Source organism: Polypterus senegalus, chromosome 14 (genome assembly GCF_016835505.1).
Source record: "Polypterus senegalus isolate Bchr_013 chromosome 14, ASM1683550v1, whole genome shotgun sequence".
In the NCBI taxonomy this organism is placed as follows: domain Eukaryota; kingdom Metazoa; phylum Chordata; class Cladistia; order Polypteriformes; family Polypteridae; genus Polypterus; species Polypterus senegalus.
Window position 1 is genome coordinate 129,804,940 of NC_053167.1, and position 26,587 is coordinate 129,831,526.

The 26,587-nt window shown below is 41.1% G+C and overlaps 1 protein-coding gene across 1 annotated transcript in view; it reads right to left on the reverse strand.

Moving 5' to 3' along the window:
• Positions 1-13,787: 13,787 nt before the first annotated feature.
• Positions 13,788-26,587, reverse strand: part of cachd1 (cache domain containing 1) — a 247,090-nt gene continuing 234,290 nt past the window's right edge. The window contains exons 26-27 of the mRNA XM_039736092.1: positions 19,803-19,904; positions 13,788-14,577 (exon numbers count right to left, since the gene is read on the reverse strand). Of these exons, the coding sequence (XP_039592026.1) occupies positions 14,336-14,577; positions 19,803-19,904 (344 nt within the window). The 3' untranslated portion in view covers positions 13,788-14,335. The remainder of the gene's footprint in view (positions 14,578-19,802; positions 19,905-26,587) is intronic.

The window sequence follows — 26,587 nt, forward strand, 5'->3', positions numbered from 1 at the left end:
AAGCAAAATGTTAGCTTTGATCGGCTAACTAAAAAGATTACAATATGCAAGCTTTCGAGGAAACTCAGGCCCCTTCTTCAGGCGAGAGGTACCTGAGCTGCCTCGAAAACTTGTACATTGTAATCTTTTTAGTTAGCCGATCAAAGGCGACATTTAACCAAGACTGTCTAAAATAACAATCATAGTACATTTTATATAGCGCCTTTCCCGGGATGATAGGATATCAAGAGGTCACTTGGAGGTCCCGCACGTCCTACTCCTCCATCACATCACGCGTTCGTTTATTCAAACGGTCTTTGGTTCTTTGCGTAAAGAAAAACTCTAACATTTGTGAAATCTGTCCTTGAGCTTCCAGTAACGTCCCGGTGTTCTCATTGAATTTACTTTAAACCCCTTGCTGTGAAAGGCGCTATAGACAGAGCAGCTGACGGCTGCCAGTGCAGAGTCGGACGTAAGCGAGCGGCGTCAGCGCTCTTCAGAGAGCAGGTGGGAGGACGGCAGCGTCGTCATATTCACTTTCACTGGGCCTGGGAAGGGGGGTGGGTTGCGAGTATAAAAAGGAAATTCCTGGATCACAAAGCGCGAGCGTGGGAGGGCGCGGGAACGAGCACCTGAGCGGCGAGTGCGCGCTGACGTAAAGCGCCACCTGCAAGGCACAACCTGAAGCGGCTGATGGACCGGCCGGCCAGTGAGGCTGCGGGGCGTTGGGGGAGGACGGCCTCCGACCTCTCAAGGAGACGGCCCGTTGCATGCCACTCTGCTCCTGTCGGGCTTGTCAATAACGGAACTTCAACGTTAGGAGCACCGGGGTTCCCGTCGACAGCATTGCCACATGCCGTCCAGTGTACCTAACGAATGGTCGCCTTGAAACTGCGGCACAGACTGATGCCCTCCACTGTGCCGCCTGTCCCTCTGGGCAGTAGCGGAGTCCAGATCCTGATGATCAGACCTTTCGTTATGATTAATTTAAAATATACAGGACAATGTGAAAAAAATCACTCGTACCCACGCAAGTGGGGGCGTCATAGTAGCTTCGCTCAGTCTGAATGCGCCTTTGTTCTCGCTACTTTAAATCCATTTACAAATGGTTGCGTCGTGAAAATAAACCGCCTACCCACCGTTTAATGATCTTCGTGGGCGCCTCCAGCTTCTAAATCTGCCCTTATTAAAGTTGTCTACCAGATCTAGATTAATCCCTACTGTGCTTGGGGGTGGGGGATCTGAGTTTCGTGCGTGTTAAAATGTGCACTAAATCGAAGAGTTGGGGCGGGATGGCGGGCCAGTTCTCCCAATTAATGCTCTGCGCCTACACTTAGTGAAGGGCGCTATAGAAAAAAATAAGTTGCTCAGTATTCGTGTTTCGTGCGATTAAAAACTGGAAATTTTGCTAAATTACATGAAATAAAACATAAATACGGGATGTCTGGTCACCCTACCACCCCTAAATGCCTGCGCAGCGCCCCCCTCATGCAGCAGCAGTCGCAGCACTGGACGACCCAACGGTGTCAACAGCGGCCCACAATGCCTGTGACGTGTAGACCCGTGACGTTCACAACATGACGTCACACCGTCCACGGGACTCCAAAGACGCGCGTTACAACAGACCCAAAATCGAAAAACAAAAGAAGACTTTGTTTGCATACTGAACCAAACTCCGTACATAAGAAGTCAGCCACTTATCGTCGCTTTGATCCTTCACATGTCTCGCTGATCGTTTCACTTCCCGAGATTGTTGACAGGCACACGTCCAGGCTAACGGAGACCGTCACATTATCCGACTTCTCCAGCTATTTCTAGTCACAGAATTCACTTTTATAATCGTACTGACTTGCGGCGCATTTCTGTGATGGCCACTCATGTAAGACTCCCTTCAACTAGTCCACTACCCGCTCCGATAAAACCAAAACCAGTTTAATGTTGCCATCGAGGTGGGCACTGTGTACATGAGAGCCGTCAACCAATGAGCGCCCACCAAGAAGTACAATCCATGTAATGTGGTGATGGGTTACAAGTTTTGAACCTGACTGAGAGAAGAAAGTCTCGTCTGCGTGAGGTCTCGTCAGAATAGAAAAGAAAAAATGGTTTGGGGATTGGGCAGAGATCGCTGTTGAACTCTCCACACCTGTAAACTCCTCTCAGTCGGCTCGGCCTTATCAGGCAGCTTGCTATTAGCTGTCAGAAAAAGGGGGCGGATGTGTAAAAATCATGACGCAGTTGGCTAACTCGACAAGGCCTGTGATTGACAGTCATGTAACCCAACGTCCTCGGGGGATGAGCTCAGCCCCTGCAGTCGTCAATTTGACATCCTCGCTAAAGCAGAAAGTCACGTAATGTGTGAATGAACGTGCACGTGGGGGGCAAACGATAACATTTTCACTCAATCACACGACTGAAGTGACCACCAGAGGTGTGCGCGTGCGTGTGTGATATGACGTCGGCTTACGTGCTTCAATTCTCTTATGTCCTTGTGTTACCCTATAAGTACGGCGTGACGTTAGGTGTGTAGTCATCTGTTCAGTTTACTAACACATCCTTTATTTATTGCATTCGGTTGTTTGGAAAAGGAAAAAAAAACTTGTCTCTCATTCTCTTCCTCTCCGGCACGTCAACAAAGAATCTGAGAAGAATGGCAGAAAACCTTCCCAGTCAGCTTTGTGAGGTTTATTGCATCAAACAGGAAATTCTCCTGGCAGGACCTGCGGCCAAAGGGACTTCAATGTATATCCGAGTTAACGGGTCGTTTATATAAAAGTTTAGGGTTTCAATTTTTCTTTCACTTTAACAGTCTGAGGTATTGAGTGCGGCTTGATGGGGGTCTAGAACATGAAATGATTTTAGCAAGAGGCTGCCATGTAACAAAAGAGTGAAGAAGTGTGCTGCTTTGTGGATGGTTGGATACTTTTGGTTTGTTTAGAGTCAGAATTCCGTTAATTGGCCAGGCACACTAATGGATACCAGAGATTTGTTGTAGTAGTGCTGGTGCAACATACAAGGACAACAAAGAATACAATATAAATAGAAGAAGATAAAATATAAAGATGATCAAATATGATGCAGCATACAAGGGCAATACAAAAACCAAAGAGCTAAGTAGGATGAAAATACCCAGAGAGAAGCTCACACCTGATTAGTCAGAGTACCTGCACTTGCTGAGCTGACGGGTTGTTTCAGCTTTCACTGCACAAAGTTGTTCGTTGGCTTGAAGTCTCTGAAGAGGTGATGCCCTGGGTGAGGTGGTCTTTGCTGCCCTCTTCCTTACCCTGGACTCTTACAGGACTTGAACGTGTGGTAAGTTTCTGCCATTTGGTCCTTTCACAGGCTCGGATGATGCGCCGCAGGTTCTGACGGGTGGCCGTACTCGTTTGATTTGACCCGTTCATGACAAACAGCCAAGATGAAACTCGAACCTCACTGCGGCCCTCTAGTGGTGAAGGCAGCTCTGCTCAATCCTCACACTAGTTGTGTTTGTCATTTTGATTCTTGTGATACTTGTCTTTGTGCACAGTTGCCAGTATACTCATTAGAAGCTGGTGGTCTTTATGTGATGAACATCAACGTACAAGGCAGCCGGAGGATTCTGTGGACTTCATTGCACATTTTCAGCTGTCAGTCAGACCACAACTGAAGTCTCATCACCTGCCAGTGACTTGTTCTGTGTGTCTCAGTGGCCATCAGTCAGACGTCCTGCTCGATGTCAGCGAGTGGCAACTTGTACCAAACTTAAAGAAAAAGGTGCGACAATACAATCCAGTTACGTCGATTTTAGAAACATGGAGGACTTGTCAGGCTTGAGTAGCCACCCCGGCTTCACATGGAGTTAGTATTAAGACTGAAGAAGAAAAAAAAAAAAAACCAAAAGGAGAGGAGAGGAGTTATCTTCATACAGCAAAGAAGGTCAGAATTAAAAAAAATACTGGCATCTGTGACCTGCACCTGAAACTTATGAACATCCATGGATCAAAGTATCTGTGCACAAGCCTTTCTATTTGGAGAAAATCCAAAGTAATATCTTAGATATCAAATCAGTGGGAAATGGACAGAAGAATAAAGAATCTCTGAATGTCTTATTGTGCTCATCATTTCTTGTAAACAATTTTTAAAGGGAAACAAACAAATAAGAGAAGCGCAAAATCAAGAAGAGAAAAAAAAAAAAAAAGCAACGACTGCAAATGACAGGCTGCCCTGCACCACTGGATTTGAGCAAAACGGACGACAATTTAACGCTGCCGGTCCTTCATCTAATGACAGTTTAGTGCAGGGGTTCTTAAAGATTTTCCCCCTCACAACCCAATTTTGACTTTTGTGTGTCTTCACAACCTGTGATCTGCAGTGAAAGTAGGGAGCAGGTGGAGATATGAGAGGAGAGGAGTGAAGGTCAGTAGGACCACCAAGACAGAATACATGTGTGTGAATGAGAGGGAGGTCAGTGGATAGTGAGGATGAAGGGAGTAGAGTTGGTGAAGGTGGATGAGTTTAAATACTTGGGTACAGTACAGTACAGTACAGGGTAATGGGGATTGTGGAAGAGAGGAGAAGAAGAGAGTGCAGGCAGGGTGGAGTGGGTGAAAAAGAGTGTCAGGAGTGATTGGTGACAGACGGGTATCAGCAAGAGTGAAAGGGAAGATCTACAGGACGGTAGTGAGACCAGCTGTGTTATATGGGCTGGAGACGGTGACACTGACCAGAGCTGAAGCTGGCAGAGTTAAAGATGCTAAGATTTGCATTGGGTGTGACGAGGATGGACAGGATTAGAAATGAGGACATTAGAGGGTCAGCTCAAGTTGGATGGTTGGGAGACAAAGTCAGAGAGGCGAGATTGCATTGGTTTGGACTTGTGAAGAGGAGAGATGCTTGTTGTATTGGGAGAAGGATGCTAAGGATAGAACTTCCAAGAAAGAGAAGAGGAAGATCTAAGAGAAAGTTTATGGATGTGGTGAGAGAGGACATGCAGGTGATGGGTGTGACAGAACAAGATGGAGAGGACAGAAAGATATGGAAGAAGATGATCTGCTGTGGTGACCCCTAACGGGAGCAGCCGAAAGAAAAAGAAGAAGAAGTGCGTCTTCACAACTCACAAACTCCTCGCAGCGTCATTCAGGGCTTCCATGGCCTTTCCAGAACTGTTGCCGATTGTCGTCCAGGGTTGGGTGGATTCCTCCTTGGAGAATCTCGGACTTTGCTATTCCAGGGTGGGAAGGCTTATGGTCCTCCTTTGCAGATTCGTCAAGCTGGGTCTTTCAAAGATGCCGTTTGTTTTCCCCATCACAAGGCGTTCTGCTGACCCTCTCTCATTCAGTGCCATTGTAATTCACAACATGGCGCTGCCCACAGTTTAAGAACTGCTGATGGTGGATGGAGAAGAGAAATGAATACCACCAGCTAAAAGAATTCAGTTATAAAACGAGTTTCTCGGGGCCTTTTTTAAATGTTGCTCTTGTTTCTATCTGACAAGAGGCCAGCAGGAGACTTGATGACCCCAGGATTTGACTTTTTCTTGCAATTTCCCATCAGTGATCCTTGTAGATATTATTGCCTCTCCTTCTCACTGTATGTGTGGGGGAAATAAACTTGGTCAAGTCTGTCTCTGTTCCAGTTGATGCCCACTTTATAATTATTGCCCTAACTGTACAATTGGGTGTTTACAGGCGAGTAGCTATTTTTTATAACCATTCCCTGAGTTATGAAGGGCAACACACTTCTCCCTCATTTAGATTGAGTGTTCGCTTTTCTTTGCCATGATGATGGTTGGCTCAGGAAATTTGGTTCTGTGTCTCCTCACATTTGTATCCCAGTTAATCAGGAAGTCATTGATTTCAGCTGGAAAGTTCCTATACACTCCAGTCCACCTAACAAGGCCCAATTTAAAGGCATTTTAAATGACAAGGGTGCCAACAATTGTGACGTGTGTGTCTTTGTTAAAAATATTTATTTCTTGACGAGGGCTTTGTTTTTCTTTGAATGAACTTGTTTCAAGTAAAAGTTAGATGTTTCACATTTTGTCAGTCCAAGATGACGGTTCTTCAGCAGACGGGATTTGTTTCTAATGCTTCTTACGAAGTCTTACAAGGGGTGCCAATAATAGTGGAGGGCACTGTGTGCATTTCTTTTAGTTGATCTTGTACAGTACTTTAAGTCAAGTCAAGCTTTATATATAAAGCACATTAAAAACAGCCTGAATGGACTCAATTTCTTATTAATGATATAAAGGAGAACATCGAAAAACCAAGAATAAAAAAAAAAAAAAAAAGCTGTGGAAAGCAAAGAAAAACGAAATGCAATAGCAAAGTGGAAATGGAGAACCACGAAGATGAGGCAGGAAGAACAGACCAAAATATACGAAGGGGGTTAAGCAGCAGTATGAGGTACGAACCGCGCCAGAGCTAAACACATCAGGCATCACGTGACGGGAGTCGTAAAAACCCTGTGGACAATTTTATAGTGAATGAGCCGAAATACCAGGCGTTGGCCGGGAGGAAAATAAAGTGTTTTTTAAATTGTTTGAGAAAAATAATTAAAAAAACAACTTTAAAAATAAAAATAAATTAACACACAATGAAGACTCGCTAATGTGCTTGTCTTGCGGTCTTGTATGTATGCTATCATCCAGCTGAACCGGCCAACTCGATTTAATTGGCGCTGCCAGTCACCTCCAGGTTGCCCTCTGGTGGTCATTCTGAGTGTCAACTGGATAACATACAAGAGTGCAACATCACCCCACCCGCTAGGGCTGGCAGTATTTATAGGCGACCAATGAGAAACGTGTACTGAGTGTCATGACAGTCACTCCAGCTGTTCAGATGTGATGCTGGAACACACACACATATATTATACATATATATATATATATATATACATATATATATACATATACATATATATATATATACATATATATATATATATACATATATATATACATATATATATATATATATATATATATATATACATATATATATATATATATATATATATATATATATATATATATATATATATATATATATATATATATATATATATATACACACACACATATATATTATACATACATATACACACACACACACACACATATTATACATATATACACACACATATTATACATATATACACACACATATTATACATATATATATATATACACACACACACATATTATACATATATATATACACACACACACATATTATACATATATATACACACACACACATATTATACATATATATATACACACACACACACACATATATACACACACACACACACACACACATATATCCTCTTTAATAAAACCCCTGTGTGTCTCTTCTGGTGAAGTGCGCATGAGCGGGGCAACACGGCACGTGTTCAGTCTCTTCCTGTGCAGAGAGACACACACACACACAAACAGAGACATACAGGCGAGACACACACACACACACATTGTTGCAATGTTACTTTTCTTAGTTGTTTATTAAATTACAGATTTTTTAAATGTTCATTTTTTTCCCCTGTGCTTAAAACTCATTAAAAAAAGTTTTTTTTTTAGCGAGCGGGTCGTAAGGCTATAGCGTGAACTCTTGCAGTGTTAGTTTTCTCTGTTGTTCAAGGTTTTCTTAGTGTTATTCAATGTTTTTACATTTAGTTTACTATTATGCTGTGCATTCAATGGTATAGTTAACTATATTTGTGCTTAAAAACTTAATAAAATATATATTTACATACAGTTCATACGGTCTGGAACGGATCAATTGTATTTACATACAATCCTATGGGGGAAATCACTCCGTTTTTACAACCAAATCAGGTTTCGACCAAAGTTTTGGAGCAAATTATGGTCGTGACCCGAGGTTCCACTGTATTACTGTCAGACAAAATTACAGGCATTTTACAGAAATACAAACCAGTATTACTGAGAGAGAAAATTAAAGGCACACAATACAGGGACGCATATTACAGCCACATACAAGGTCCCTTGCCATTTAATATAGACTGTTCATACTAATGTTTATGCACTACTGTTCTAGCGCCCGTTATTGTAACGGGCTTAATGTCTAGTATATATATATATATTACACACACACACTGATTTTTATATATAATAGATAAAGGGGCGATTAGAGCTTTTGGAGTAATTTCTGCTCATAGTAGAAGAGCAGCAGAGCTCTGAATCCCACCTGACTGAAGCAGCGATGGGCTCTTTGTCTGCATGCAGAGGAACCAAAGAACTGGCTGTAGGGCTATGGGGGGGTGCAATAAAACAGTGGGAGACAAAGAGACGCTGTGTGTTTGGAGGGCTCACCATAGTAGATGACAGCACTGAAAATATAGAGAAAAGGATGCAGGCTGAAAGGAGCCCCGACTCCCCAAAATAATCGAGTGTATCAACGACCAAAGTGGATCGGCACCGACAACATGAGGACCCTCAAGTATTGAGAGCATTATTATAATAAGGTAGGGGGAGGCAAACACCAATTATTCACAAAATGCAATGTCTCAAATTTCCGGAATATCTGAAGCATTTATGAAACACAAGAGCTTGATTTGTTTTATTTGGACTTTATTGGGTGTAGACAACTAAAAGATATATAAATATCTGACATACACAGTGGCATTGCTAGGCTGAACAAAATGGAGAACCACAATGAGGGTGAAGAGGAACGGGGGTTTGAACACTGAGATAAGGGGCACAAAATGAAGTGTCAAGTCCAACGTTGAGATAATAACCGCGTGATTACAACGTCGCTCTACCGGTGAGTGGAGGGAGGCAGCGGTGCTCACACGATTCAAACACGATAATAAATTCCTCGTAACCGTATTACTTCAACAAAGACGGATTGTTTAACTTCTGTCAAAACATGGCAAAAATTTCAAGTAGTGGCATCTTTTAGCACGAGTGTCATAGTGATGTCAAGATATTAAAAAGACCTTACAATAAAGACAGGATTTCTGTGGAAGAAAACGTGAGGGTAGAAGGGGGGGATTTAGTGTTTATAACCGGAGGTTTCTTTGTATTTCCAAGATCAACAGCAAAAAGAAAACTTTTGCGAGATGAGTTATTAGTAGTTATAGCAAAACGAAGACAGAATAGCATTGTAGCTTTCTCAGTGTTAAAGAAATGCCCAGGGATTCTAAGATGGTGGCCCTGGTCATCGTGTTCTGTTAATTTTAGCCACAACGCTCCGATTTCACAGCAGACAGTCGCTTTGTTCCTGCCAGCCCAGAAGGACGTCAAAGCACTGAGTGAGTTTGTTCTTCTCAGCCTTCAGAGTTTTAGAAGTCGGTACCTAAATACAACCTCCTTCTTTGAAAGACTGTGTTTGCGAGTCTTGAAGTGGATCATTTTGTTCCTTGATAAAGTTTTTCAACTCCATGATCATCAAGGATGAAGGATCAAGATCAACCACCCTGGCGGGTCACACGTGGCCTGAAGAGACTTTTGTTGGGCTAGCAGTTGCTGATTCAGGAGCAGGTCTTCTTCTCAAAGACGCCATTACTTATCTGAAATACAGCAGTAGCGGGCCAGAGCCAACCATACCGAGTGGCCGAAGCTAAAAAGTAAGAGGCGAGGCCCGGAGAGACGCCAGCGGGCAGCCATTTGCCAGTCGCATGGACTCATCTACAGATGCACAGACATGTGCCACTCATAAGTTTACGGGTTCTGAAGAAGTGACTAATTCACTGTTAATTACAGTCACGTTTTATACTACATATTTATGTTAACACATTTTATTCTGTAAATATCTTAATGATGGCAACGTATAATTTTCAGCACAGATTAGCCAAGCTATTCACAGGAAATGTTACTTTAAAAACTGCCAGCAATTAAGATGTAGACCTTTAAATATCATCACACTTTTGCCTTTCAATTTTTATTTATAAACTCAAGCCTTGGTGTTACCTTCCCATTGTTTGTGCAGTTTCCTGCATTCTATTTTAACTGAAAACTCTCGAGTGTACAAAAGACATTATTTACAGCATGTTGCCTCCATTATTCTTATTGTCCAGAAACATTTTGTCTGTCATGGTAATTTATGTTGGACACAACACTCACCTCGAACAACCTGGACAGGAATCAAATCGTAACGCCTCGAGCTGCAAGATAAGTGAGATACAGTGAGAAGTGCGGCGTTATTGGGACGTCTTAAACAACACTTTCAGACGATTAAAGAGCACTAAAGAAAAACAGCAAACTCTAAGAAGATTAAAGGAAGATTCCACCGTAAAATAATAATAATAATAATTCATTACATTTATATAGCGCTTTTCTCAGTACTCAAAGCGCTATCCACATGACGATTTTCTCATCTTACTTACCTGGTATTAATTTTTGTTTTATTCGACATTCAGAAAAGCACAGCAGCAGGATTTTTACATTCATAAGACATTTAGAAATATTTCTGCTTTTGCTATAAATTTAAATACTTAACTCTCTTTTGTTGATTTCATTCTATTTTGCCCAGTTTCCCCCCTTTCTTGTGTCTTATTAATGACAATTAAAACTGAGCAGAACAGACACCAGGCAAACAACACGGAATAATCAAAGGCTGCAACTACTTTAGCATCAGACCGAAAAATTAGTAAATAAAGGATTAATGAAACAACTAGAACACCTGGAAAAGTAGAATGAAAATACTGTTAAAAAGAAAAAAAAATACATTAGTAACATATAACTGCTTGGTAACATTTTAATATACATACATACACATATACTCTACATATATATACATATTAGCGACTGAGAGCCCGATCGAATTGGGCTACAAATTCTACGTTTGTGAAATCCGTACTTTCTCTGCAAAGAATTATTTGTTTTTTTAAGTCCTTGAAATGATTTTGTTATCATGGCACTGATTTGTGCTTGAAACAGACTTTTTCGGCCAATGTAATGAAGAGCTTCCGGTTTAAACGGGGTTGCAAGACGTGAACTCAGCTCTTCAGCGCACCAATTTTTTTTTTTTTCCGGCAAACAAATTTTCCAAACAAACCGTATTTTACGACTCTAATCAGAATCGGAGTAATAATTACGTTGCCGTTGTCATTTTAGATCTGAGATTGGCTAAAATTTAAACGATGACCGTTGTTAATACCCAGCCATCATTCCTCAGTTTACCAATAGATGTCAGAAGGACGGATGCCAACACCAAACTGCCCAAAGATAGATTTTGTCGTACCAAGCAAATGACGATACGTTCTAAATTATTTACGGTTCCGGAGCTGTCGAAGGGTTTAAGTCAGTCGACGATGTTAGTCCTGGAAAGTACGCCCCACCAAACCACCGTTCCAAAAACCAATCGCACTTACTGTTATCTGCTCGAACCAACACCGACTTACTATACTCGGCCGTCCAGCAACGTCACTGAAGCATTCGAACATTCTTAGCCAATCATGCAATTCTGCGTCCGTGTTTGCCATTGCATGGTTCTAACTTGTATTGAGTCGAGGTATTGATGTGAACACCATACATACGGATAGTATCAAATTATATATAAGGATATACAGTATATATACACACACACACACACACACATTTTTTTTTACCAAACTTAGTTTTCTAATTTGTATGTTGTTCCCAAAACACAGAACTTAGGAAATAACAGTTCACTTAATTAGCCCAGGAGTCCAATTAAAAACAGAAGCTGACTGGAACAAAAACCTGCCGCCACAGGGGGTCCCCAGGGCCGAGGTTGGGAAGCCCAGTCCTACCCCATGTAGTCTGCAGTGATGGTCAAGAAAAAACTGCAATTTCATGTTTTCTGTAGAACAGGCCACGTTTCTAACTGAACTGGAACCAATGGTGTCCAATGCTGGATAACAACAAATACTGTCAAAAATATACATAGAAAAAAATGTCACATAAGCCACATGTCATGTCACCCAGTCACATGCTCAGAACGTGTAAAACACATTTATTAGTAAAAATGTTTAAAAAAAAAAAAAAAAAAAGTAGCTCACATAGGGAAGTGCTTTTCATTGGTCAGGAGTCCTGTATTCAAATTCAAAAGCACAACTCCTTTTTGCTGATGTTTTTCCAGGCCATCACTACACATTAAACAGGGTAACAAATGTAGAAAACACTAACCTAACACTTCCGGGTGGAGTACAAGGGCTTGCGGAGCCACAGAGACGTCATCGGTGCCAGCCTGTCCTCCTGATGCCCACCCTAACAGTCCTGCGTTGATCTGCAGCCTCCTCACGTTTTCCCAGCACACACAGTTAAACCCTTTAACAGATGACAAGGTGTACCAGATAACTTTATACCTTTTTTAATGTGAGATACTGTAGTGGACGATCAGCAGTTAGGCAAACTGTAAAATTACAAAGAGTATAACAGTTTTACTAGGAGAACGGGGGTGTAGGGATAAAACGCAAGGTTACTGGATACATATTCATATACAGTACAGTGTGTAAATAACAATAAATTATAACGCACAGAGGCAACACAAACAAATGCCCACTTGCAATCCAGGATGGGGTAAACTAGAACAGAGGGAATATATTTAAAAAAAATAAAAAAATAAAAAACAAAATAAGGACAAGACGACTTTTCATTTTTTTCTCCTTCTTCAAGGCTCCCACTTTCTCTGAATTTACCATGCCATGGTTGAGCACCTAAAGAGTCCGCCGTCTATCAATTCACCGATTCAGACTGAAGGTTTTAAAGTGTAGTCATCTTTGTATTTTGAACAACACAAACATTGAGGAAAACATCCAACTGGTGAATCTGTCTGAAAACGCAGGAGTAATTCAAACACAAGGCCACATGCTGAGCCCCGCAGGCTCATTCTGCTCTTCCCAGCACCACGATGTCCGACCACAGGCACTTCAAGGCTCCGTCTCTTACCCACCGTACGCCCACCTGGCTGGTATTCAACATGGCCTGATGTTTTGTTTTTTTTTTCCCCACCAACTATTATGGCTGCAAATTGAAAGTTTGGAGAAATCTGTTGTATGTATTACTAACAACAAAATCACATTCCTGGTATAAAAAAAGGTAAAAAAAAAAAAAACTTTGATAGGTAAGAATATGGGGACTATGAAGATCTGAGATGATGTGTCCAGTTCATGTAATGCAAATGCTGAAGGAGAACGGGTATCCGCCTGCCCAATAAAACTCAGAGCTAAAAGAACCATAAAATTAAATCCATAAGTGGAATGGTTTATATTAATAAACCCAACTAATGGCACTTATTATGTCTACAGTTAAATATTATAATCAATCATGAATTACATCTAATGGGGTAAAAGAAAGGAAAGGGTACGGTATGGAGGTCGCTTCGACTTCTTGAAGATGACCCTCCTCATAAACACACATCCTTCAAAACAGAGGTTGGGCTTCTGCTGCAGACCACCACGGTTTACATAACACGATTCTTGAACAAAGTATTTACATCAGTTGTGGGGACGCCATGTGTGTCTAAACCTCAAGATCCAAACACTGCAGTCAGTGGCTAAAGGAATGAACCGCTCCAGGGTCCTGGACGCAAGGCTTCATCAGCTTCTGAAAAGGCCGATGAACGTAAAAACATCAAAATGTCACACTCGGCACACATCCCACACACGTTCCTTTTGTTAAGCTTTGTTATGTGAGCCAAGTCCAGGGAGACATTTCCCATTAAAATCTTCCATTTCTCCCGCATTTTAAAGCAGCAGCAAAACCACAGTTGAGAATTTGTTTTCTTCTTCTGAAAAGTCACAGGGTTTTCACAATGAAAGTGTGCAGTCCTATAGTAACTGTCTCTTTTTTTTTTTCTTTACCAAGAATATATATTTTTTTTTTCTTCTTCAGTCTTATCAAAAAAAAAAATCTCGGCTGGCGCAATAATAAAATGTACCACATAATTAGAAAAGTTTACAAGAACTTCATAACACGATGGAATAAAATGCAACTGCTCGTTCTGGTCCACTTCCATCTTTGTGCATTACTCAGTCCTGTTTGCGAAAAGAAACGCAAACCCATAATGGCAAGATTGTTTATATTTAAAAAAAAAATCCCAGTCCAAATGTATTTGCTAAAATTATTTCGATTTAGTTAAATAAATAGTAGAAAAATAATTTTTTATTAAAAAAAGAAAAACTGAGATGCATTGTTCTTTTTTTTTCCACGTCCAGATCAGTCCCTCACCGTCGTTGCTTCAGATAAGACACTTCAGTACATTTGGCCAGGCCCTGCGTCTTGATGGCTCACACACAGAAGAGCAGAAGACGGACGAGGAGGCTTACGGTGCGCCTCAAGACGGACATCTGCTCGCTGTTCAGAGGAAATTCAGTGCTCAAGCTCCTTGTGTCGTGAGCCATCGTTCAATGTCTCCGGTCAATGTTTCTCCAGTTTCTGGATGAGTGGAGGGCTTCAGCACTCTGCATCAACGGTGTGCACCGTCACAGCTGCCTGCAGGTGATGGCTGTGGTGCAACGGGTGATGGTGCGGGTGCCGGTAAGGATGGAACTTGTGGCTCAGCAAAGCAGCCGTCTGAGGCGGCGTGTCTAGATCCAAGTCTTCATCATGGTTTCCAACATCTACCCCCGCAGACAGGGGGTCGTTGTTGCAGGGTGGGTTTTCGCTGTCCTCCTGGGGGCTCATCGTGCTATAGCCTTAAAAAAAAAACAAAAAAAAAAAAAACACACAGTAACCATATAAACCTGAACATGGAGACAAACAAGCGAGCAACATCATTGTCTTAGGTGGGTGAGTTTCACTGTCATCTCCTTCTGGAACACTTGAGCTGTACGGCCGAACTTCAGTACTAAAATATGTACGTTAATGAGGAAAATGGGCCAAGTCAAAGAATACACTGGTGGGTAATGATCTGAAGGGTCCCAATCTCTAAAATGGTTACAGAAAAAAACAAAAACTGGTCTGGGTGATGCTTTGAAAATATCTCAAAAATGCTTGTAAAGGTGGGTGGCACGGTGGCACAGTGGGTAGCGCTGCTGCCTCGCAGTTAGGAGACCTGGGTTCAATTCCTGGGTCCTCCCTGTGTGGAGTTTGCATGTTCTCCCCGCGTCTGCGTGGGTTTCCTCCCACAGTCCAAAGACATGCAGGTTAAGTAGATTGGCGATCCTAAATTGTCCCTGGTGTGTGCTTGGTGTGTGGGTGCCCTGTGGTGGGCTGGCTCCCTGCCTGAGGTTTGTTTCCTGCCTTGTGCCCTGTGTTGGCTGGGATTGGCTCTGGCAGACCCCCTGTGACCCTGTAGTTAGGATGTACAGAGTTGGATAATGGATGGATGGATACTTGTAAAGGTCACGTTCACAAAGCAGCTAAAAGCGACTCTCTCACATTTTTTTCACTCATGTAACACAGATCTGATCTTTTTAGAGAAGTGTAAGCTGCAACATACTACACAGAATCAGTTTGTGCAGACATAATGTTACTGACGTTTAAACACTTTGGGTACCCTGCCTGATTGGAACAGGAATCCATTTCACAGCATCCGACCACTGTGGAAACCCCCAACATGTTCAAAAGCCCACATCATCATCCAGGATGTCCTTTTCTTGACGCAGCCTGATGCAGTCAAACATTACAACACAGTCTAAGGTGTTGCAAAGTAAGAAGATGACCAGACTTGGTGCTGAATTTCTGTGTCATAGTATACATTGACTTCATTGTTTGAAACTTGTTTGAGAACAATTGTTATTTTATTTTTCCTGTTTGCTATTTATACCACTCTATTCAGGGGTCACATGAGCGTGATTGTTGTGGGTCCAACATTACCGGAGCCTCCGGTCTAAATACAGCCACGACACAAGTGGAGATTACCCCTCACTTGAATAAAATATAAAATCAAGGACCTAAAGCAGAAGGCGGCATGGCACTACCCAACTTTCAATTTTATTACTGAGCGGCTAATATACAAGCTATAAAGACCTGGGACATTGACGCTAATTGATGAATATCCACAAGCCTGGTCTGAAATAGAAATAAAATCATCTTTATATTCCCTGCTCTGAGCCCCAGTTAATACAAACTACCGTCACTGCACTAAAAATCCAATTACCCTTCATTCTCTCAGAATATGGAACCAAAGTAGGAAGCACTTTAAGACCCCCAACATAACCACCAACTTTTTTCATCCTCTCAAACTTAGACACAATTTAATGTCTGGAAAATGTCCTGGCTTAAAACACTTTGAGACTTGTGCATAGATAATGTCTTTGCATCTTACGAAAAGTAACGCTTCAAATGCAACTTCTCCTCATGACAATTCCTCCACTAATTTCAAGCCTAACACTTTGATGAACAGAACTTGCCCAATTTTCCTCACCTTCCACCTTGTTCTATTCCAGAAGAATTATTGATCAGTCTTGAAGACTCAGATAGGATCTCTACAATATACAAATCTACGGAAATATTTTCATGTCCCTTCCTTTGAAATACCCCAAAGTACATTGGGGTAAGGATCTGTCCCTCAATATTTCAAACATGGAGTGGAAGGCAGCCATGCACAGAATACACTCCCACTCCATATGTGTAAAGCACTCGATTATTCAACTTAAAATCTTTTATTGAGCACATCTGTCTCATTTGAAATTGTCCAAAATGTTTCCAGAGTAAGTTTCAAGCTGCGAACGTTGCAATCGAGTTCTAGCCTCACTCACTGGGCCACATGTTCTGGACGTGCAACAAATTAACGTTTTGGACAACAATCTTTAAATGCCGATCAGACAGCCTTATGGCCACAATCACTCCTAACACATCAATAGCTGTGTCTGGTGGGCTCCCAGATGGCCTTAAAGTGGAGAAAGACAAAAACTAATTTCCTTTACTACATTACTAGCACACAGACTTATCCTGCTCAACTGGAAGAATCCCACCCCAGCACTCTTAGGTCAGTGGGTAACTGATGTTCTATACTACTTGAAATTGGGAGAAAAAGAAATCAAATTCTCACTTAGAGGATCCATTCAAAACTTTTTTTTTTTTTTTTTTAAATATGGCAGGATCTCATCAATAACATTTTAGAATAAGCTTCTGTTTCTGGGAAAAGCACGCCCTTTTCTTGCTCTTTTATAGAGTAGCGCCAGTTGCTGGCTCCTCTCTCAGGTTGGGGATGAATTTTGTTTTGTTTTGTTAAGTTTTCACTTTACTGTATAGAATATTTCTGTTTCTAATTAAACATGTATAAAATCAATGAGCCTTTAGCTCTAGTTTGTTCCTCCCATTTTTGAACTGGATTTTTGTATTGCCCCAGTGCTTCTGTTGCTCTACATATTTTTTTGATCTCTCCATTTTGACCTTAAACTGGCACGGTCTGTGATTCTGGTTCACGTTATCATCTACTGTTCCTAGTCACCTGGAACAAATCCGGAGACTTTGTCTCACTACACACTGCACCCGTCACCTGCCAAATGTAATCTGCTTTCAAGTGGAGATGCCAAACTCAATTTTCCAGCGAGAGTCTCGCTAACAGAGTTGGGTGAGGTATTTGTACATCCCCCTTGACCATTTTAAATGATCAAACCACTGCTTTTCATCACAACTGTCCACTTCTTGCTGCCACCATTCCCGATTTGTTTTTTCATATTCAGAGGGCCCTTTAAGCACACAAGACAGAACCAACCATAATAAAAACAATGGCTATGATAACTCATTTTAAGTTTCTCTCTCTCTCATCATTAGCTAAGGAATCAGAAGATGGCGTCAACTAAAACAACTTAACTAGTTTGGACAGAAATCATGCTGTTGAAATTGGTGGTGGTCTAGTTTGAGGCATTCACTTTTACTTATTCTGAGTGGGGTCCACATGTGCAAAATTAATATCAGTGTTAGACTTTGCTCGCCGGCAAGGGTTTAATAGAATAGTCAGAGAAGAAAAAGGACATCAGCCAAACTGGCTACAGTGTGAATTCAACCAAAATCACTTCTGTAATAAATCTCTTAAGTTACAGATGCAAAAAGAAAAAAAAGATCATATTTACATCTTAAAACATCATATAAATTCAGGCTCTGAAAGGACTATTAAGGGATCACCTACCAAAGGATACAACTTCTAGAACTCATCTCAGGCAGAGCGTCTACAATCTAGAAACATGGATCTCTCTCTCCTATTTAAAAGGCACATAACTGAAAATGTAAACTGATGTAAATATTATTTATTAATCTTCAGTTTCCAGTTTGTCTGGCCCTGAAGAAGAGGAGATTCCCGAAACACGTCAGCGTCTGATGGAGAACGATATGAATATTCATCGTTAGAAGCACTATGGTTACTTTGCCCCTCTAGACTCAGGTCCTCAAGGACCACCGTGGCTGCAGGTTTTCACTCTAATCCTTTTTTTAAAGGGTGTCCTGTTTGTGCTGCTAATTAACTTCTTGTGAATTCACTTAAATTGAATTGGCTTTTTAAGATTTCTTCATCGTTCCTCTGAATGGTTTTATTTCTTTCCTTAAATGGCACCCAAACAGAAATGAAATGTGAACTGAGTGAGCCGACAGAAGACCAACTGAGTCAGGGCCTCAGACTCCAACCAGCTGCTTCATGAGGTGCGGATCCTTGTTGTTAATTAAACCCGATCTTTAATTCTGTGGCTTGTTGCTGCTCTTGTGGTGCATTACCAGACATTTCTGAAATCTAAGAGCTCAGGTCAAATGTTTTGGGTACCTGAGACCTTCACCTTTCTTTATTTTCAGATATCTTATGGTCACAGTTTGCTGGTCAAGTTTTGTATCTTATTATTTGTTTGGCTGCTAATTATGGAAAAAGAAAAAATTAAGGGGTCTGAGTTTTTAAGAGCAAGTCAATTACAATTAGCAGCATAAACCAGTCACTCATTATTAAAAGGGTTAGAATGAAAACTTGCAGCTGCGGTGGTCCTCCAGGACTGGATTTAGCGACCCCTACTTTAGACTATTCATTTATAAATAAGGCTGTTTGACCTGACCTGGTAAATGTTTGCATAACATACATGCTTAAAATGTTGGAAGCTGTGTGCTCAAATACATTGTTGGAAGCCTTTGCGCTCGAGTTATAATGATATACAAAATATTTTTGAATGTTGTAAATATTAATGTAATACAGTTGGGTTAACTAAATATACTTCTCTGACAACTGACCTTGCTGCTTCTTGACGGTAGCCATATAGTGCGGGGCTGTGACTCAGTGTCAACACAGGTGTTTATTTCCTTTTGGTGTGGAGGTTTATTTGTCCTTTTAAAATGTTCTTTACTATGGTCTGGTATGTTTGTTCATTATTTGTATTTGACTAATAAAAACGTGACCATGAGAAAAAGAAAAAAATATTAGTAAAATAAAGCCCAAAAGGTCTGCTGCTATACAAGTGCTGTTTCTTCTTGAAATAGAGGAAATCTGTTTTTGTTTTTTTCGGAGTGACTTCCCTTCATGTAGCACCATAAGATACAGGACTTTGCAAGCCATACCACAAAACATGAAAGACTGCTACTGCCTCTCCTACATTAGAACCAAAAGGTAAGAAACCTCAGCCGTTCAGGGCACAACCCTAATGTCCGCTGTGGATAAGAAGCCAGGCGTCCATTTTGCCCACATACTCGCCTCTGAGACGCCAACTTCAAGTAAAGTGAAATGGCTTTTGTACTATCAGTAAGCCTTTCATATGTACAGAAGGCGAGTGCGTGGCTATTTTCACCGCAGTCCCATGAATCAGTTACTTTGGCATATTCTAAAAACTGGGGGGAGAAGAGGAAACAAATATTCATTTTTTTTTCTCCCCCCGTTATTTTTATGCAGAGGAAGTCCACACATTTTATTTGACAATTTCTTGACTAACACTGAACAGGCGGGATGCTGTTTATTTTTTACGGGAGACAGAGAAGTAGTACGTTAAACTGTTCTGGATGTTACCATGATCACTTTCCGTTCCAGATCTTCCCCAGTAACGCCTCCTGCGCTCTGGACTGTGTGTGTGTCTCTCTATCACGGCTGCTATGAATCTGGTGTTGCTGACTGGAGAGAAAAAAAGAAAAAAAAATTCAAGTTAATTGTATATCATAGTAATGGCTGCAGTAGTGGCAGGCATGTTAAAAGACAAAGTAGAGAAAGTGAGAGATGGTCCAACAGGGGCATCTCAAGGAATAAGAACAATAATAAAAAATAAAAAACAAATCAATGAAACCCAACATTGAGATTTTTGTTTTATCGTTTACTAGTCCGCTGCCTAACAGACATGAACTTAATTAATTACGCAGTCAAGATAAACAAATAACATTAGAAAGAGGAAAAAAACTACAGGCCTCCTCTCTGACAGGTCTACATAATCACTCAGGTTCTGTTTAATCAGATGTAAAACAAAGCACAGACTAACACGGGGGAAAGGACAAGGGGCTGCAGCAAGTTTAACCTCGCAAATTATGTTTGGCATCAGCGTCAGACAAATGAAACCCAGATGCTAGAAAGCCTGTTTAATAAAAGAACAGACGACTTGTGGATTTGGTCCTCATGCGCAGCTCAACAAGCACATTTCAGAAATTCTTCCTGACAAATGAAGCCAACGACAGAATAAGATTTCATTTGTCTTTCTTACTTGGTTATGACACTCAACATCTGGGACAAAAAAAGAAAGATGCTTTTAAAGGGCGATGACAGAAATAAATTAATGGAGGCACTGCATTTCTGTCTTCTGAATGGTCTCTTTTTAATAACCATGAATAGAAAATAAAAAATACAAATGATCGATTATTAAATATTTTAAACCAGTAACAGTGCACTGCACGTTATCGTACACTTGACTTGAGTATTCCTAGTTTTCATCCTCTTTATCTCTACGTTTATAATTCGTGTGCTCAGAGGTTGATGCACTTGCTGCTTCCTGAGCTGCTGCTCTTTTCTCCACCCTAGCGGTCCACTTCTTCCCTTCTCTGGTCGTCATCTGTTCGCGTTAAAACTGGTTAAGTCATTGTTTGTGTTACAATTACTTAGTATGTTTTCTAAATTTTTCACTTAAGCTGGTACGTAAGTCTTCAATCTGCCTCAAGAATGATTTAAGATATGAAGAGGTAAGAGAAGTGACGGCGAAGGTGGTAGGCATAGGGATGAGAATGGCACCCATACGCATACGCCACATGGCCACCCTACTGAGAGTTGATTCTACAATAAAATAAAATAAAAATAAAAAGGAGGATAACCTTGGAGGTCAATCATCACCCTTATAGCGGATAGTAGATGTCATGTAGTATATGTGCACCAAATTTCAGGTCAATAGTTCAAATGGTTTGCGAGCTACAGGTGATTTAAAATCCCGGACAGACAGAGAGCCATGATAGCGTATTATATAAGAAGGTGATGGTGGAGCAACCTTAGTCAACCAAACTGTAGACACACAATTCAAAAAGATAAACCAATCAGCAAGACAGACTGATTGGTTGAAAGCCAATAAAATACACTGCACTTTGTGTTTCCATCATGACGAACTGACAGAGAAGGAGAATGCAGGCAGGGAAATGTCACAAAAGACACAGTCCAGCAACACTCGGGCAGATGTGTACATAAAACATCAGCTGGGTGTGATGACGACGGTCTTCAAACCTGTGTAAAGGGGTGATCTGATCATGCTGGGAGGGGTAGACCAAATGTCTACAGATGACTAAAGGGGAGGCAACCAGGGGTCCAAAGATGCCTACCACTACTAGCAGAAAGAAAGGATGACGCCACAGTTGAGTGGAATGAGGAGAGGAAAAAGGGAATCAAAGTCCCAAACTGAAAACAAGACAATTTATTCCTTTAAAGAGGACAAGCAGCAGGAAAAGACAGCCCTGGAGATGTAATCCACTTATGGTAGGTAACTCGAGAGTCAAGCATGAACGAACACTGGGGGCTCTAGCCTGGCACCCCTATGGCAGACCTGCTGCTTATGAGTTGGTAGCACTTGATGTTATTGTTCTTCACACCGCCTTTGTTTGGTTCAATCACAACTATTATTGCCACTACTTTGGGTGGAGCAATTAGTATAATACTACACACTTTATTTGGCACAATATTCTGTACCACCGTTGCTCAGCATCTATGTAAAAGAAACACAGAAAATAAACAAAAACTAAACGGACAATTAAATAAAACCTAAATTAGACTGTTGGATTTGAGGCTGTCTTTAGCAAGAAAAATATGAAGAAAGTTAGATAAAGAGCTATACAGATAGAGAACTCAAGTTCGTGTCACATTACATTATTTTTCCTTCATTTACATAAGTCAAAGGCAGTCACGCTCATTTCTGTGACAGCCAGGGATGTAGTCTGACATCTCCAGTGACGCAGTGTCCAGCGGCCGGCTGTCCTGACCGCCAACATGCTTAGACATTCCCAGCGAGTCGGTCACTCTAGACTGCGACTCGCCTCCAAAAGCTTAATTTTGTCTTAAGTCATATGAGCAGTCTGTGTGTACGGGAGAGCTGGTAACCAATGAGCTCTCACCCTGAGGTACAAGGAAGGCGTAGTATGCAGTCCCGAGGAAAGTAGTAACGCTGGCGTTTTAGGCTGTGGAAACAAAAGAGGGGCTCATCAATATCGAGTCTCAGGGCTGAGGCTGCTGCTGAATTCACTATTCCGCTAAAACCTACACAAAGGAACCGGTGCTGTCAGACAGCTTGTTATTGACGGTCACAATGCAGCGAGCTCGCAGTGCAGTCCCTATGAAACGTATTCACCACCCTTTGGAAGTTTTCACATCTTATTATGATACAAAATTGAATCACAGTGGATTTATTGAATAGAAGATGACACTCTAAAGTCAAAGTGAAAACGCGTCTCTGCAGAAGTTGTCCAAAATGTGAAACTACACTGAGATGTTGCCACAGAGTGTCAGGGAACTTGTCATCCTCTGTGATTTCTGGTTGTGTAATCCGACATCCTCAAGGAAACACGAACCACAACTGCTGTCGTTAAGGCCCCTCCAGCTAGAAGCTGTGTAATGTGCCACTAGCTTTATAGATGTAGCCGTAGCTAAAGAGTGTGATGTGTTTGAAAGACACACCCGTGCTAACTTTCAGCATGCTTTCATCTCTATTTATACCTCCTGCACAGTGATCAAACCTGCATGTGGTGCGGCCATATGCCATGCTTCAAATGAAATGCCAGAACTGACCTTCAAATGGCAAAGACTGCAGGCTGGCTAAGCTTTCAAAACACACACACACAGAATACTATAAAAAAGTAGACAAATCTTTAGTAAAAATAATCTGTAACACTGTGATGTCCCCTAATCACAGGTGCTCAAAATAAAACACAGCTAATGAAAAAGCGCATCAGATTTTCCAAAGTCTGTCACGTGAGACTTCAAGAGAACTGACAGTCGCCCAAAATGCCTGGAAGAATTTCTGGAGAAAGCAGATGGCAAGAGAGTGAGCTACAAGTACTGCACTGTAATCCTATTACCACTGTGAGGCACCGTGTGATGGTGGATTCTGTTTAGGATGCTATATGAAATAAAAACGGAGTGATTGAGAAGGAAACAAAGTGAAATTTTTGACAAGCTGTGGCAAAAGCTCAAGATGCCAAAAGGCAGGAGTTGTCAAGTAAGCTAGAGAATGAGAAAAAGAGATGAATGTGTTCAAGATCGCAAAGCAGATGGTAAGAGACAGCCAGGAAGTAGTGGGAGTAAATTGTATGAAAAATGCTGAACGGAGCATTATGACTGAAAGTAATGGAACCATACCTGCAAAAATGTACAGTATATGGAGAAGTTGCTGAATGAGGAGAATGAATGAGAAAATGTTGCTGCTTGCAAGGAAATGTAACAGTGGAAGTAAATATTGCCATAACGACGGCAGCACTGCAAGGAATTTGAATTGGTGAAGGTCATATCAATACACACTTTTAACATTATTCATCTTTAGGCCCCCCGACAATCAAATTATCGCACTCACAGACATATTTATCAAGGCTAGTAGAGAAGATTCTTATTATCACGATCACATAGCTTATGATTAATTATTGAATGTATAAATCCTATTATGATCAGGCTGTAAGCTCTCCATACAGAAAGCACAAAAGTATTCAAGATGGAGAGACATGAAGCTAGAGCCCAAAGGACAGAATCTGTAAATACTGAAGCTGCAGCAGCCCTAAACAGCCATGAGAACAGCACTAATCATTTGTGAGGGATGGATATAATTGTGCTTATTGTAGAGTACTAATAGTGGCGCAGAGGAGTTTGGGTCTTATAAAGATAATAATCTTTTAGGACATCCAGTCAAGGCTGCTGAATGTGCATAACAGAAAGAGCTTGATAATCAGGTGAAAGGCACTAAAAAGAAACATGCCTACACAACTGAACGTAAGGCAGGGTGAATGAAAAAAGAAAGAGAAAAATATGCTAAAGAGAAAGGGGCTGAATTATCAAATTTTATATCTGGAGAAATTCTACGAAAGACTTCAAAGTAAACTGTCAAGTGGGCAATGAAAGAATGTAATTGTATGAGGACGCAATGGAGTGTGTGTGTGTGTGTGTGTGTGTACACATGTCCTAAGCAAGCCACTACTCTCATGGGGGTTATGACAAGAAATGTCTATGAGGAACTGTGAGCTTTCATATGAGGAGACTCTCATGCTGATGGCAAAAATGAAAAAATATACCATAGGAGGAGACGCGTATAGCTGGTTTGGAAGTGAAGGTGTTGAAAATGAACTTAGGAAAGACCAAGGTGACAAAAGTAGATAAGACGACAACAGGCACGCATGACAGTGCGTTACGCATACACTATGTGTTGGGACGGCTGCTAGGAGAGGAGTTCATGAAAGACATGGAGGTGTGAGGGATAGTCCACAGGTGGCAAGCATGTCCACTACTCATCTTGAGAGGATGTGTGCCAGAGAGCAAACTGTAAAGATAAGAAATCAAAATGGACAAAATGTATTTATGGAAAAAATAAAATATAGTCTGTTGTTTATGTGACATATTGAAAATTATCAGCATGGACGTAAACAGGAAACTGACAGAAGTAACTTTTTCAACTGAAGTCAGGAGTCTTGAGCAATAATGATGGAGGCAGGTCTTCAAGTGAAAAAGTTACTCCTGCGAGTCTTAAGGTTTTCTGTTTATGTCTGGGCCAATAATTTCAGAAGTAATTATTTTTAATTAACCTAAAACATCATCAGATTTTCACTGAAGTCCTAAAAGTACATAAGGAGAAACCAGTTAAACAAATGAGACAAGATTATTATACTTGGTCATTTATTTATTAAGGAAAATGATCGAATATTACATATTTGTGAGTGGCAAAAGTATGTGAACCTTTGCTTTCAGAATCTGGTGTAACCCCCCTTTGCAGCAATAACTGCAACTAAACGTTTCTGATAACTTCTGATCATTCCTGTACACCAGCTTGGAGGAATTTGAGCCCATTGCTCCGTACAAAACAGCTTCAGCTCTGGGATGTTGGTGGGTTTCCTCACATGAACTGCTCGCTTCAGGTTCTTCCACAACATTTCGATTGGATTAAGGTCAGGACTTTGACTTGGCCATTCCAAAACATTCACTTTATTCTTCTTTAACCATTCTTTGGTAGAACGACTTGTGTGCTTAGGGTCATTGTCTTGTTGCATGACCCACCTTCTCTTGAGATTCAGTTCATGGACAGATGTCCTGACATTTTCCTTTAGAATTCTCTGATATAATTCAGAATTCATTGTTCCATCAATGAAGGCAAGCCTTCCTGGCGCAGATGCAGCACAACAGGCCCAAACCATGATACTACCACCAGCACGTTTCACAGATGGGATAAGGTTCTAATGCTGGAATGCAGTGTCTTCCTTTCTACAAACATAACGCTTTTCATTTAAACCAAAAAGTTCTATTTTGGTCTCATCCGTCCACAAAACATTCTTCCAATAGGCTTCTGGTTTGTCCACGTGATCTTTAGCAAACTGCAGACGAGTAGCAATGTTTTTTTTGGAGAGCAGTGGCTTTCTCCCTGCAACTCTGCCATGCACACCATTGTTGTTCAGTGTTCTCCTGATGGTGGACTCATGAACATGAACATTAGCCAATGTGAGAGAGGCCTTCAGTGGCTTAGAAGTTACCCCGGGGTACTCTGTGACCTCGCCGACTATTACACGTGTGCCTTGCTCTTGGAGTGATCTTTGTTGGTCGACCACTAATGGGGAGGGTAACAATGGTCTTGAATTTCCTCCATTTGTACACAATCTGTCTGACTGTGGATTGGTGGAGTCCAAACTCTTTAGAGATGGTTTTGTAACCTTTTCCAGCCTGATGAGCATAAACAACTCTTTTTCTGAGGTCCTCAGTAATCTCCTTTGTTCATGCCATGATACGCTGCCACAAACGTGTTGTGAAGAGCAGACTTTGATAGAAAACCTGATGATGTTTTATGCAGAAATATACATACACACACACACACACATACATACACAGTGCATCCGGAAAGTATTCACAGCGTATCAAATTTTGCTATGCTACAGCCTTATTCCAAAATGGATTAAATTCATTTTTTTTCCTCAGAATTCTACACACAACACCCCATAATGACAACGTGAAAGAAGTTTACTTGAGGTTTTTGCAAATTTTTTAAAAATAAAAAATGGAGAAAGCACATGTACATAAGTATTCACAGCCTTTGCTCAATACTTTGTCGATGCACCTTTGGCAGCAATTCCAGCCTCAAGTCTTTTTGAATGTGA